The sequence below is a fragment of the Rattus norvegicus genome, chromosome 9 (genome assembly GCF_021556685.1).
Source record: "Rattus norvegicus strain SHRSP/BbbUtx chromosome 9, alternate assembly SHRSP_T2T, whole genome shotgun sequence".
In the NCBI taxonomy this organism is placed as follows: Eukaryota; Metazoa; Chordata; class Mammalia; order Rodentia; family Muridae; genus Rattus; species Rattus norvegicus.
In genome coordinates, this window is record NC_141542.1 from 81,761,182 (window position 1) to 81,773,768 (window position 12,587).

The window sequence follows — 12,587 nt, forward strand, 5'->3', positions numbered from 1 at the left end:
TTCAAGTAATACCAAATTTCCTTTGTCACAGAGAGAGGAGAAGGGGGCCAAGGAGAGCAGCAGTCTCCGAGTTCAAGTTGGTCCAGCCCTCAGATCCCTTCAAGGACACAGTCTGTGAGGTCGCCTGTACCTTATAAAAAGCAGCTTAATGAGGAGCTTCACCGGCGCTCTTCAGTGTTAGGTGAACAGCTCTCTTATTCACTCTTATTCACTGGGAATTTTCATCTTCGTGTTTTCTAGGCGATATGATGACTTAATGTTTTTGTTACTTGGAACAGTCAAGTTCTCTTTAGAATAAATAAAACTCACGTGATAAAAGAATTCTTCAACTCCTGAAATGTTCTTCATCTTGTCATTAAACATTGATTATGCAAGCACTGATGTCTTGATTGCATTTTGATTAATTACTTCTTGGGTTTCAGCAGAGAATATTTTGCCAAATCCTCAGGAGAGCACAGGTTAGTTCCAACTTTATAGATGGATTCTGCACTGTTTCTTGGATGCTAATGAAGCGTGATGTGCATGCCACTGGCTGCAGAACACTGTCAAACTCCATTGGTGGGCTGCTGATTGCTCCTGGCCTTTGTCTTTGTTGGGGTGCATACTGTCAGTGTGGCTGGATACGCTGCCCCGCTTGCTTGCTTGTTCTCCACCTCGTTCTACTACATAGTCACCTCATTCATTTCCATGCTTTTCTGAGGGGTGTGGGCTGGAGATCTGCTCAGATGAGGGACTAAAGGTGGTTTATGTTTTATTTGTTAGATTGTTAAACTCAGTGAAGTGGTTTGCCCACCTCTAGGTGATAGAAGGACGGAAGCAGTGATCCATAGAGAGGAGAGGTGGTAGCATTGGGAATCAAGTGTTCCTAAACCTAGTATCTGTCCTGTTTGGACGCTCACTTCCACTAGATACTTGAGTGAATGATAGTTGTGTAATGGTCGTTGGCAGAAGGATATTTTACTGCTTGTTGTGTTTTTTTATTTTGAAAGAAGGAGGAAGAAGCTAGTAGAAGAGGCGTTTTTGCTGATTGGCTTGAATGAGCTGGCTGTGTCAGCCCCACATGTTTTCTTCAGCTCCGGTTATATCGTTTTGAAAGGGAGAGTTGGGGGATGGAGGCAGGAGGTTTTCTTTCATCCCAGATTGTCCTAGTTTGACCTCAGCCTTATTAAACTTCCCTTAGTTCTTAAACCTGACTCATGGCTTAGGAGGATGAGGCAGGGGAATTGCAAATTTAAGCCAGCCAGGAAATGCTAGCAGGTTCCAGACCAGTGTAGGATACACAGTGAGACTCTTATCTTAGAGGAAGTAGCAAAAATGAACCACTGTGCTCTTCGGACCAAATTCCACGCTGAGTTAAAACATTATTGCCTGAAAGCTTTCGTTTCCTTTTCCTTGCTGTACTTGGTGCTTAGTTTTCCACCCAGTGCCCAGCTGTCCTTTGCTGCAGAGGGAGCACAAGAGGGCCAAAGATCAGTCTGAATTTCTTCCCTTGGAAACTGAAGGGGTGCAGAGTTGTAGCTTGCCAGCATTTGCTTTTGTTGTTAGGATAGACGAGCATAGGCAGAGCTTGGATTTCCTCCTTTCCTGTTGTTCCCATATTCCTTACTATTTAATCGAGTGCAGTTTTGGATTTTACCTTGGTGGCCTTTGAACTTAAGAAGTTTGTGACTGCTTAGTCAAGTACATTTTTCCCTTAGTACGCACCTGTACTTCTACCGTTTGGTAGTTCTCCTATCTTAGGGAAGTTACTTGATTTTCTAGCATCCATTATACAAAACAGTAGCTAACTGTTCTGTCTCTAAGGGCGTCGATCTCTTTCCTTTCACTGAGGTCAAGCAGGGTCTAACTGTTCGTTCTTTCCCAGTGGAGGAGGATATTGATACCCTTCTCTTCCAAGCAGCTGAACTTTACAATTTATTATTGGCTGTGCCAGAGATCACTGCCATTGTGATTCCTAGAGCTTTGTCTCTCCTCTTAGGACTTATAATCATGGAGACTGTTTTGTAATCATTGTTTGAGACTCAGGAAAAATTTAGCTGTATGTAATACATGTTAGCAACAGCACATGTGAGATATGTGCTGCATTGAAGATAGGTGCAGTTTAGATGGTGATTATTTTAGTGATTAAACTGCCTTAAGAAATTTTGATGCATTTGGATTTATACATCAATCTCTCCATCTTTGTAGTCCTTATTTTCTCCCCTCCCAACCAAAACAAAATGCCTAGTAGAAACTAGTAAATAGTGAAATAGATTCACGGTGGTATATTTTCCACTTTATAGTAACTTTGCCTTATAGATCTAGATCTCCAAGTAAATGACTAATGCCATAGGTAGTTTCAAACCCATAGTATATGATGCTTTTTCCACTATACATTGAAACCTATGATAAAGTTTAATTTATAAATTTGGCCAAGAGATTAATGTCAGTAATGCTAAATTAGCACAGTTGTAACTAGAGGTATAATCAAGTCATATGAATGTGACCTGTTTCTCTTGAATAAGACAAATGTTAATATTTTCCAACTCGGTGACTGAGGATAACCGAAACCATGGGAGTAAAACTGAGATAGGAGGAATTATGTAACTTAGGGGAACTCCACAGGTTGTTAGGTTAATGTGCTTCAATTAATAAGGACTCTGTTTTTGTTGTTGTTGTTTTCTTTTTTGTTTTTTGTCAAGCCACCGTAATCTGTGATTTTGAAACTGCTGAGCCAGGAATAAATAGAAACTTCACTTGAGATTTTCACCTAAAATAAGAATAGGTGAAAACTACGGTAGTTTAATGTTCCATTCTGGTCACAAAGCTAAAATTTGGGCTTGTTTTATTAATATATTTGCTTTCGTATTGTCACTTCAAGTGTAAGTGATCTCTTCCAGTGCAGAATTGCAGAATTGAGGAGGTGGTAGGTATGTGTGTGGGTGGGGGAGTTAGGGTGATGCTTTGGCTTCATTGGCATATTTTGTCATCCAAATGTCCTGTAAAGGCTGAGGGATCTTTGAAAGGTTGGTCTGTCAAGTTTCTTTCTGATGATCTGCTCTAGATCTGAACAGTTTGGTCCTATTGCTTACCTATTTGACTTTTGGGGTCAAGTTAAATGAACTCTCTTGGATTGCTGCTTCTTCTGCTCAATGTCTACGAGGTATTTATTATTTATTTGGTTGGGGATAAAGTATGCAGGAAATCATTAATGAATTCTGGACATGTAAGCGATGCGATGCTTCCATTTCAAAATCACCAATTATTTCAGATAGTTCTTACATAACACTTTTTAAGTACATGTAAAATAGTGGTTTATATGTAATACATACTTTCAGCAATAAGTTACTCTTGATAAAAATCAGTTTCAATTCTCAGTCATATTAATGGCTGGGAGAACACATATATGCTAACAATGGAATGGAGATGATTTGTATTATGATACACACACACACACACACACACACACACACACACACACACACACACAGGCTGCTTGATATAGTTACTAAAACTATTAAAACAATTATTTTCTTTTAAAAATACCCGACTCAGACTCCAGAAGGAAAGCAGAACCAGCCTGTGGAGGTCATGACCCACGTACAGCTGTCCAGCTTCGAAGCCTCAGCACAGTGTTGAAACGCCTCAAGGAAATCATGGAAGGAAAAAGCCAGGTATTGCAGGGAAGCCTTGGGAAATTTTTTTATTAAGCACTCATGGAGATCATGCCATGGGATACTGTCACTTAAGTCAAACTTTATTACTTCCTCTGATTGTGAATATCAGAGTTTTACATATAAATTCTTAATTTTGTTTTATTTTCTGTGTAATCTATTTTTTCTTCTTTGCCTTTTTTATATTTTGTTCTAGTGTTAGTTTATTAGGCCAAGGTTAGCACATATTCTTTAGCAAGCTTTATTATTTTTGTTCATAAATATGGTTCCAGTTTCCTTTTGTCCTTATAGATGTCTAGTTGAACCCAGCACATTGTTTTTAGAAAGCCCTTTCAGTGGTTGCATTGTAACTCATAAATCCATAGACTTGCAAGTATGCCACTCTGTCCTGTGTCCTTGTACTAATACTCTGTCTAAAGTTACTGTAGCTTTAGCCTGAGTTCGGAGAACAGGTGATATAAGTCCAGATTTTCTTCAACATTGTCTTGATCTTTCTTCTTTTTTCTGGGACAGGTTTCTCTGTGTAACCTTGGCTGTCCTGGAACTCACTCTGCTGGCCCTGAACTCAGAAATCTGCCTGTCTCTGCCTCCCAAGTGCTGGGATTCAAGGCACTCACCACCACCCAGCCCTGTCTTGGTCATTCTGACCTTTTGCATTCCGTCTGAAGTTTAGAACTAGCTTGTCATTTGCTAAATACAGCTTCTAAGATTTCATTTGTCTTTAAGAAGCCATCACACATTTTTGTTGTTGTAGGACAGTGACCTGAAGCAGTATTGGATGCCAGATAGCCAGTGTAAAGAGTGCTATGACTGCAGTGAAAAGTTTACCACCTTTAGGCGCAGACACCATTGCAGACTGTGTGGGCAGATTTTCTGCAGTCGTTGTTGTAATCAAGAAATCCCTGGAAAATTTATGGGCTATACAGGTAAGTGCATTTCTTCGATAGGTGTTATATTTAAAAGTCAAATTATGAAGTAGTTAAATAGAAGGCCAATATTTTAGACATTTTTTTATTTTGGGCTTTATATCTAAGGTAAGTGGGGTGCAAGAAAGAGAGAGACAGCTTTGATTTTTAAGAACTTTATGCTTGAATAATAAAGGAGATGAGATTGCTTATAAGTAACTAGAGTAAAAATTTAGATATTATAAAAATCTATAGTATGATTAGTGATTATTAAATAAGATAATGTATTTTTTTAAAGATTTTTATTTATTTTATGTATGTGAGTACACTGACACTGTCTTCAGACACACCAGAAGAGGGCATCATGTCCCATTACAGATGGTTATGAGCCACCATGTGGTTGCTGGAATTTGAACTCAGGACCTCTGAAAGAGAAGTCAGTGCTCTTAACCACTGAGCCATCTCTCCAGCCTGATGATGCAGATTTTAAATTTATGCTCTATAGAATTTTTATTTACAAAGTAAAGGTTGTCCTGACTTATAGTATACTTTGGCAAGTTGTATTCTATTTATATTCTTTGATTGGGAATGTAGTGAAATTCTGGTAATGAAGAAAGTTTAAGGACGTTGACCAATGGGGAATAGATTTATGCATGGTTTGAGAATGGAAGGAGGAACTATCTTGACCATACTCTCTTCCCTTCTTAGTCGTGCAGGCGCTGGGTGTTCAGCACCCTGGCAGCTTAAGATTTTATTTACTTACTTATTTGTTTGTTTCTTTGTAGTTCTGAGTGTCAAACCCAGAGCCTTTTGCATTTAGGTGATCACTGTCCCACCGAGTTATGTCCTCAGTTCAAGAGAATGTGCTTAACATATTTCTTATGTTATTTTAGTTATTGTAAAAATCTTCCTTATTGTTTTTAATCAAAGGTGCTGTAGAGTTCATAATCTCATAATCATCTACCTAGATTATGACCATATTTTTTTTTTAAGATTTTATTTATTTATTTATTTGTTTGTTTATTTCATGCATATGAGTACACTGTCCCTGTCTTCAGACACACCAGAAGAGGGCATCGGATTCCTATTACGGATGGTTGTGAGCCACCATGTGGTTGCTGGGAACTGAACTCAGGACCTCTGGAAGAACAAGCCAGTGCTCTTAACCGCTGAGCCATCTCTCCAGCCCATGACCATATTTTTTTTAACCAATAGTCTTTTCCTATTACTTTTTCCCTATCTTGAATTCACTTTTCATACTTGAGTTGACATTTCATGTGCTAGTTTGATCATACAGGGTGTGTCACACTGATTGTTGTCTGCCTTCATATGTGGCTCTCTGCCTAAAGTGTGAGACTCTTGGCATCTTAGCTTAGCAAGCACCAAGGTAACAGGAAGTAAGCCTTATGGCAGCAGCAGCTCCTGCTCCTGCTCCTGCTCCTGCCCCTGCCCCTGCCCCTGCCCCTGCCCCTGCCCCTGCCCCTGCCCCTGCCCCTGCCCCTGCCCCTGCCCCTGCCCTTCCTCCTCTTCTTTCTCCTCTTCCTCCTCCTCCTCCTCTTCCTCCTTCTAAAAATTGCTTTATTTTGGTATTGCTGTGGGATCAAACTCAGCCTTGTCCATAGAGGTAACTACATTTGTACAGTTCATGAGCTGGGGATCTGATTCTATTAAGAATATCTAGAATCATTTTCTTATGTTTGCCTGTTCTATCACTTCTTTTGGTCTTCTTGTTACTATTAGAAATACTAATGGTTTTATTTTTTTTTAATTTCTTTTAAGATTTATTTGTGTCTTATTTTATGTGTACGAGTGTTTTGCTTGCAAGTATGTATGTGTACCAGTTGTGTACCTAGTGTTCACTGAAGTCAGAAGAGGGTATTGGATCCCCAGGAACTGGAGTCACAGATGGTGCTGGGAGTTGAATCTGGATCCTCTTCAAGAGCAACAAGTCCTCTTAACCACTGAGCTATCTCTCCAGCCCTTTCTATAATGGTTTAAGTTGAATGTAATTAGAGAACTAGTTTCAGAAATTTCAAAGCTAATCCCAAAAATGTATCCCTAAGATGTTGTGTCTATAAAACTCTTCCTGCCCTGAATCTTTTAAACTGAATCTGTATCTGTTAGGTGTCTCTACAGAAGTGGGTGGGGTGACAAATGTACCTGTAGTCAGGAATCAACTCAAGTGCTTGTGCAGTCTGAAGTTATCAGTGTTAGTCAGCAGGGTGCGATGCTGAAACAGATTCTCTTGCTTTTGTAAACTTTAATCTTTGTACTTGAGGCCTTAGTGATTTGATCAGAGTATTACTCTGCATGGTAATCTGCTGCTTGTTAATAGCACTGGAAAAACACAAAACCAAATGAGCTTCATCTCCAGTGTTTGACCAAAACTTTGATTAGGCATACTGAACCTTCAGTTTGGCTCTTGCAGATGGAAAATGAAGGCTGGATACAATTACACATTTAGTCCTTGAGTACATATAAAAGCCTAGAATTTTGATACGCAGAAAAATCAGTGGGTTGGCCTGGTGTGATGGCACATGCCTTTAAGCACAACAGTCAAGAGGCAGGTGGGTCTCTCTGAGTTTAAGGCCAGCCTAGTCTATGTAGTGAGACATTGTCTTAAAAAAAAAAAAATCAGTGAATTTTATACAGAATCAATAAAAATCTTTGGTCCCCAGCTCCGAAAAAAAGAACCAAAAAAAAAAAAAAATCAAGGTGCTGTTGTTGTGATAATAGTAATATCTGCATTTACTTCACGTAGTTCTTAATTACATGCATCAGTTGCCTCCAGTGAACTATAAATTTTGTAATGGCGAGGACAAGTCTCATCAGTTTTTGTGTGCTGTTACACAATTTAGGCATGTAGTTCAGTAGTCCTTTGCCGATGAGTAAACATTCTTCATGAATGAGAGTGGTGGATGAGGCTTGGCTGTTTCTTGGTTTGATTCTTAATAGTTGACTTGTTAAGGGAGTTTATCCTTTATGGTTTGTTTTTATTTCACTATGAAAATTTCTTTTAGTTTTATTCCTGTATATCATATTGTATATTAAACCATTTTCCACTAGTTTTAAAAACTGTGTACTAGTAGATGGAGAAATCCTACAAGACCCTTGCCGAGACGAAGAGCCATGTGGCTGCTGAGAGGGGGGAATCAGTCTTTTCCAGAGACAGGCCTCGTGATAGCTTATCAAATCCCAAATGTACAGCTCTAAACACATGAACACTGGGGACATAGGATGAAGTGGAGAGAGGGAGGATTGGAACTGATGTAAATACAGTGCTAAACTATGCAATTCTCAAGGGTTTTTAATTAAAAAATGCACTATTCTGAAGACCATTCTTCAGGGCTTCATTACAGAGACCTAAATATTATTTCCAACCTACTTGTTGCCTAGGGAAAACAAGTTGCTCCTGTTGTGTTGGTTATTTAGTATATGGAAATCTTTTTTTCATTGAAAGAGGAATCTTGTAAAAGTAACTTATTCTCTGGTTGTAATTGTCTGTCTGTGAGACTTACTGCCTCTGTCTGCTAACCTAGGCCTAGTCCTGGAAGTTTTTAGCTTCTGTACAATCTTAGCCCTAGAATGTTTTCAGCCTCTGACACTTCTGACTAAGTTTACCCTTTCCCTTGTTCCTTCTGAATTCTAGCTGGTTGGTTCAACTCAGCTGTTGTGGCTTAAACAACTCTTCCAGCTGACTTACTCAGTCTGGCTTTTCTCTCTGCCTCTGAACTGTTCTGCTTGGCCTCAAACTAAATAGCAATCTTTTCTAATTTTCTGGCTCCTTTTCATTCTCTTCCTTGATCTGTCTTTGCCTGTGTCTAGCTTATTCTCTCTTTAATCTGTCTCTGTAAAACTCCTAGGAAACAGCCTCCTCTCTCTGCTGCTCTACTCTCCCCCTCAACTCTACTGCACTGCTCTCTACAAACTCTACTGTATTCCTGTACTCTCTTCCTCCTGTGCTGTCTGTCTGTCTCTCCCTTAAGTAGCTTCCCTTTCCTCTCTCTTCTCATGGGAGTTGGGCATATCCTATTCTGTCAAATCTTTCTCTGTTTTGTCACTTTTTCTGCCACTCAGTTAGATAACACTTTCAAACATGGGTGCTTCCTTCTACAAACTAAATCTGCCTTCATTGTTTGGGATTAAAGGTGAACACTAAGTATTTATTTCAGTCAGAGGGATTAAAGGTATATGCTAAGGGTTGAACCATACTCTAACTAGAAACAGGTTCCTGTAATGGGATCCATCAACTCTCATAGATCCCTTATTGCATGAATACAATGTTGAAAAAGTATTCTTGCAGCCATAGTTTTATGTTACTATTCTGGGTCAAGTTTTCTTACCCATTACAGATATTTGAAGTAATAGGGCTACTTGGATGAGTATTATTTACTGTAATAATCTAACATGTACAGCAGAGTCAAGGATTTCACTTATTTAAAATGTCTTTTTGATAGTCTTTATTTGAGGATACTCCTTTTATTAAAGTACATATTAACAAAGTTTTAAAATATTTTATTAAGTAATATATTTCCTTATTACTTTTCCTCCTAGGAGACCTCCGGGCATGCACATACTGTAGAAAAATAGCCTTAAGTTACGCTCATTCCACAGACAGTAATTCCATTGGGGAGGACTTGAATGCTCTTTCAGATTCAACTTGCTCTGTGTCTATACTTGATCCAAGTGAACCTCGGACCCCTGTTGGGAGTAGGAAAGCCAGTCGTAACATCTTCTTAGAGGATGACTTAGCCTGGCAAAGGTACTGTAACGTGAATATAAGTTGATTTCAACGTGAGTCCTGTGACCTTCTTTTTCATTAACATTCTTTTCCTTATATGCAAATTTACAGTCTTTCCAGTTCATGGAGAGAATCTTAGATGTTTGTATTAAAAGCATTCAAATATAAGCGCATAAGAAGAGAGCTTTTATCCCTTTCTTATTTACTCTTCTGTTGAAACCAAGAACAAATGCTCGGCCTGTGCACGTCCTTGCCATATTTGCTGACTTGGCACCAGAAGTCATTGCTGCTAATTCCTAGTGTAGTCTTCTTTGAGAAAGGAGAGCATTCCTCTAAAATCTGGATTTGTTTGCAAATTCAGTTAATCTTTTTCTTTCCTTCTAAAGGAGTTTTTGACGTGTTTATGTCTGAAGATGTTTTGCTGGCAGATTGTAGATATATACATACCTCTTTTCAAGTTAACTAGAATTGTTTATATTGGAATATTAGGTTCATCAGTTTCTGAAATTTTCTTTAGTGGACCCCTTCACACACATGCCTGGAGATTATCTCAGTGGTCATTGGCAGCTAAGATTAACAGTGATAAACATAAAATTTATAATAATGGTTTCCTTGGGATTAGGGAAAAGGATGTTTCTGGGTAAGGGAACACAGGCACTTGAAGATGGTGGTAGTGGAGCTTTTCTTGAGTTGCTTGATGGTTCTTTTGATGCTTGTAACACCACAGTTATACCTTACATTTTATTATTTAAGTGATTCTGTATTTACTTCAAAAATATGAAGATTAGATTTTTTTTTAGCTTTTTAATTGTTTTAGTTAGCAGTGCTTTTTATTTGTGTGTGGTCCAGTTGTCTGAACACAGAATTGACTAGTAAGATTTAGTGAAACATCTGAGAGACAGAAGATAGACTTCGAAGCTAGAGTACTAGTTCAGTTTTAGGCTCCGTGTTAATAGCTTCATATTCCATTAAGTCATCACATCCTTTTGGCAGGAAATAATCTTTTTTTTTGGCAGATGTGGGTGATGAAGTTTGGGAAGATTAAGTAATGAACCTGAGGCCACACAGCTAGTGAGAGATGGAGCTGCACTTGGACCTCGGTCTGTCCGATTCTGTGGCTTTTGCTGCTCTTGTGGTTGCGGGGACAGAGGATATTTGAATGCAGAGTTTTGTTTTTTACTCAGATCACTTTCATCGTGTCTATATGAAATGGAAATGAGTTTTACAAGTCACCTATCCAACAAACTTTGAGTTTTATTGACATTCAGTACACATTTTGTTTGTTTTTCTATGGTGGCCTAGTTGCCCTGGAGTAGATCAGGTTGGCCTTGAACTGTCAGAGATCTGCCTGCCTCTGTTTCCTAACTGCTGGGATTAAGGGTGTGCTCTGACACTGCCTAGAGAAACTGCACTTTTTGCCTCAAATAAAGTGAGGATAAAAATGAACTGCATATAATTTTATTGTTGTAGGGAGAATAATTTGCTTTTAAATGTTAAAGCACTTATTATAGCCCCAAGTGACTCCAGTATTTTAATTTTCTTTATAGTTTGATTCATCCGGACTCCTCGAGTAGTGCTCTTTCAACAAGACTTGTATCTGTTCAAGAGGATGCTGGGAAGTCTCCTGCTCGAAACAGGTAAATGCCAGTAAAGAAACTACCATGTCTGACTTTTATTTATGTCCCTAGTAACAAGAACAGACAAGCAAAATGGTGAGACTGTTTCAAAGTTCTGTTAGGTTATGTTTCCCTTTTTGGTAGCTCTTTCAGATATTTTCTGATGATGTCAGACACTGGAGCCTATCCTCTGTCTTCTAGTTTAGTATGATGGCCTGAAGGATGTAAGAAAATGAGCCATATAGGCATTCCTGTGAAAATGTGCACCAAGAAAACAGAATAGCAGATCCTTAAGAGGGAGGAATAGAAGAGGTCCAATGTGCTGCACTAGAGTGTGTCACAAGCATGAGTGGACAAGATGTTTTAATCCATTCCAAGATGAGGAACTACTGGAATTAAAGAAAATTTAACTGCTCTGTAAAACTTGAAAATTTTAAGAATAGAGAAATAAATGCTTATATAGTCTCCATTAAGACATACTTAACTTATGTTTTGCCTATTTATTTTGACACATTTTTATTTGACACATTTTATATAATGCATACTTTAAAAAAATCATTCAATAGTGATTTTAGCCCTGAGTTTGATTATTTTCTCCCATTTACTTCTTTTGTGTCTGTTTCCTTCTTTTTGTTCTAGAGCTTCAGATGTGCTTTTGAAAAGTTGCTAGTATGCTCCAATTTCTTTGTGAAGGTTCTTACTGCTATGGATTTTCCTTTTCGCACTGCTTTTATTATGTGCCATACGTTTGGGTGTGTTGTGCCTTCATTTTCATTGAATTCTGGAAGTCTTTCATTTCCTCCTTACTTCTTCCCTGAGCCAGTGTCATTCAGTAGACAGTTGTTCAGTTTCCAGGGGTCGGTAGGTTCTCTGTTGTGTCTGTGCTTGAAGTCCAGCTTTAATCCATGGTGGGCTGATAAGATACAAGGGGTTATTTCAGTTTTCTTGTATCTGTTGTTGCTGACTTTCTGATTGGACTATATGGTCAATTTTGGAGAAGTTTCTGTGAGATGCTGAGAGAAGGTATATTGTATTTGGGTGAAATAGTCTATAGATATCTGTAAGTCCATTTGATTCTTAACTCTGTTGCTTTTATTATTTCTCAGCTTAGTTTTTGTCTTGATGACTTGTTCATGGGTGAGAGTGGGGTGTTGAAGTCTCCCACTATTAATGTGTGTGGTTCAAAGTGTGATTTAAGTCTTAGTAATTTTTTCTTTTTTGAATGTGGGTACTCTTGCATTTGGGGCATAGATGTTCAGATGTTGAGATGTCATCTTGGTGGACTTTTTTCTTCAATGAGTATAAAGTGTTCTTCCTTATGTCTCTTGATTAATTTTGGTTGAAAGTCTATTTTATTAGACATTAGAATAGCTATTCCAGCTTTTTCATGGGGTCCATTTGCTTGGAAAACTTACCCTTTTACTCTGAGGGGATATTTATCAGTCGCTGAGGTGTATTTCTTGTGTGCAGCAGAGTGTTGTGTCCTGGTTTTGGTTTTTGTATCCATTTCTGTTAGTCTGTTTTTTTTTTTTTTTTTAAATTGGGGAATTGAGTCCATTGGTATGCACGCATGTACGTGTGTGTGCATGCTTCCCTTTCTTTGGTTTGCTGGTGTGGGGGTTATTTTCTGTGTTTTCTTGGGTGTAGTTAGTCTCGTTGGGTTTGAGTTTTC

At 38.5% G+C, this 12,587-nt stretch overlaps 1 protein-coding gene across 18 annotated transcripts in view; it reads left to right on the forward strand.

Annotated features, from left to right (window-relative positions):
- Pikfyve (phosphoinositide kinase, FYVE-type zinc finger containing) overlaps nucleotides 1–12,587 on the forward strand; it is a 94,106-nt gene that overhangs the window by 5,296 nt on the left and 76,223 nt on the right. For 7 of the 18 annotated variants that reach the window (XM_087566252.1, XM_087566261.1, XM_087566254.1 and 4 more), the window contains 6 exons: nucleotides 32–181; nucleotides 423–458; nucleotides 3,535–3,653; nucleotides 4,408–4,579; nucleotides 9,113–9,320; nucleotides 10,847–10,936. In XM_087566252.1, the coding sequence (XP_087422378.1) occupies nucleotides 32–181; nucleotides 423–458; nucleotides 3,535–3,653; nucleotides 4,408–4,579; nucleotides 9,113–9,320; nucleotides 10,847–10,936 (775 nt within the window). 18 annotated transcript variants of the gene reach the window in all.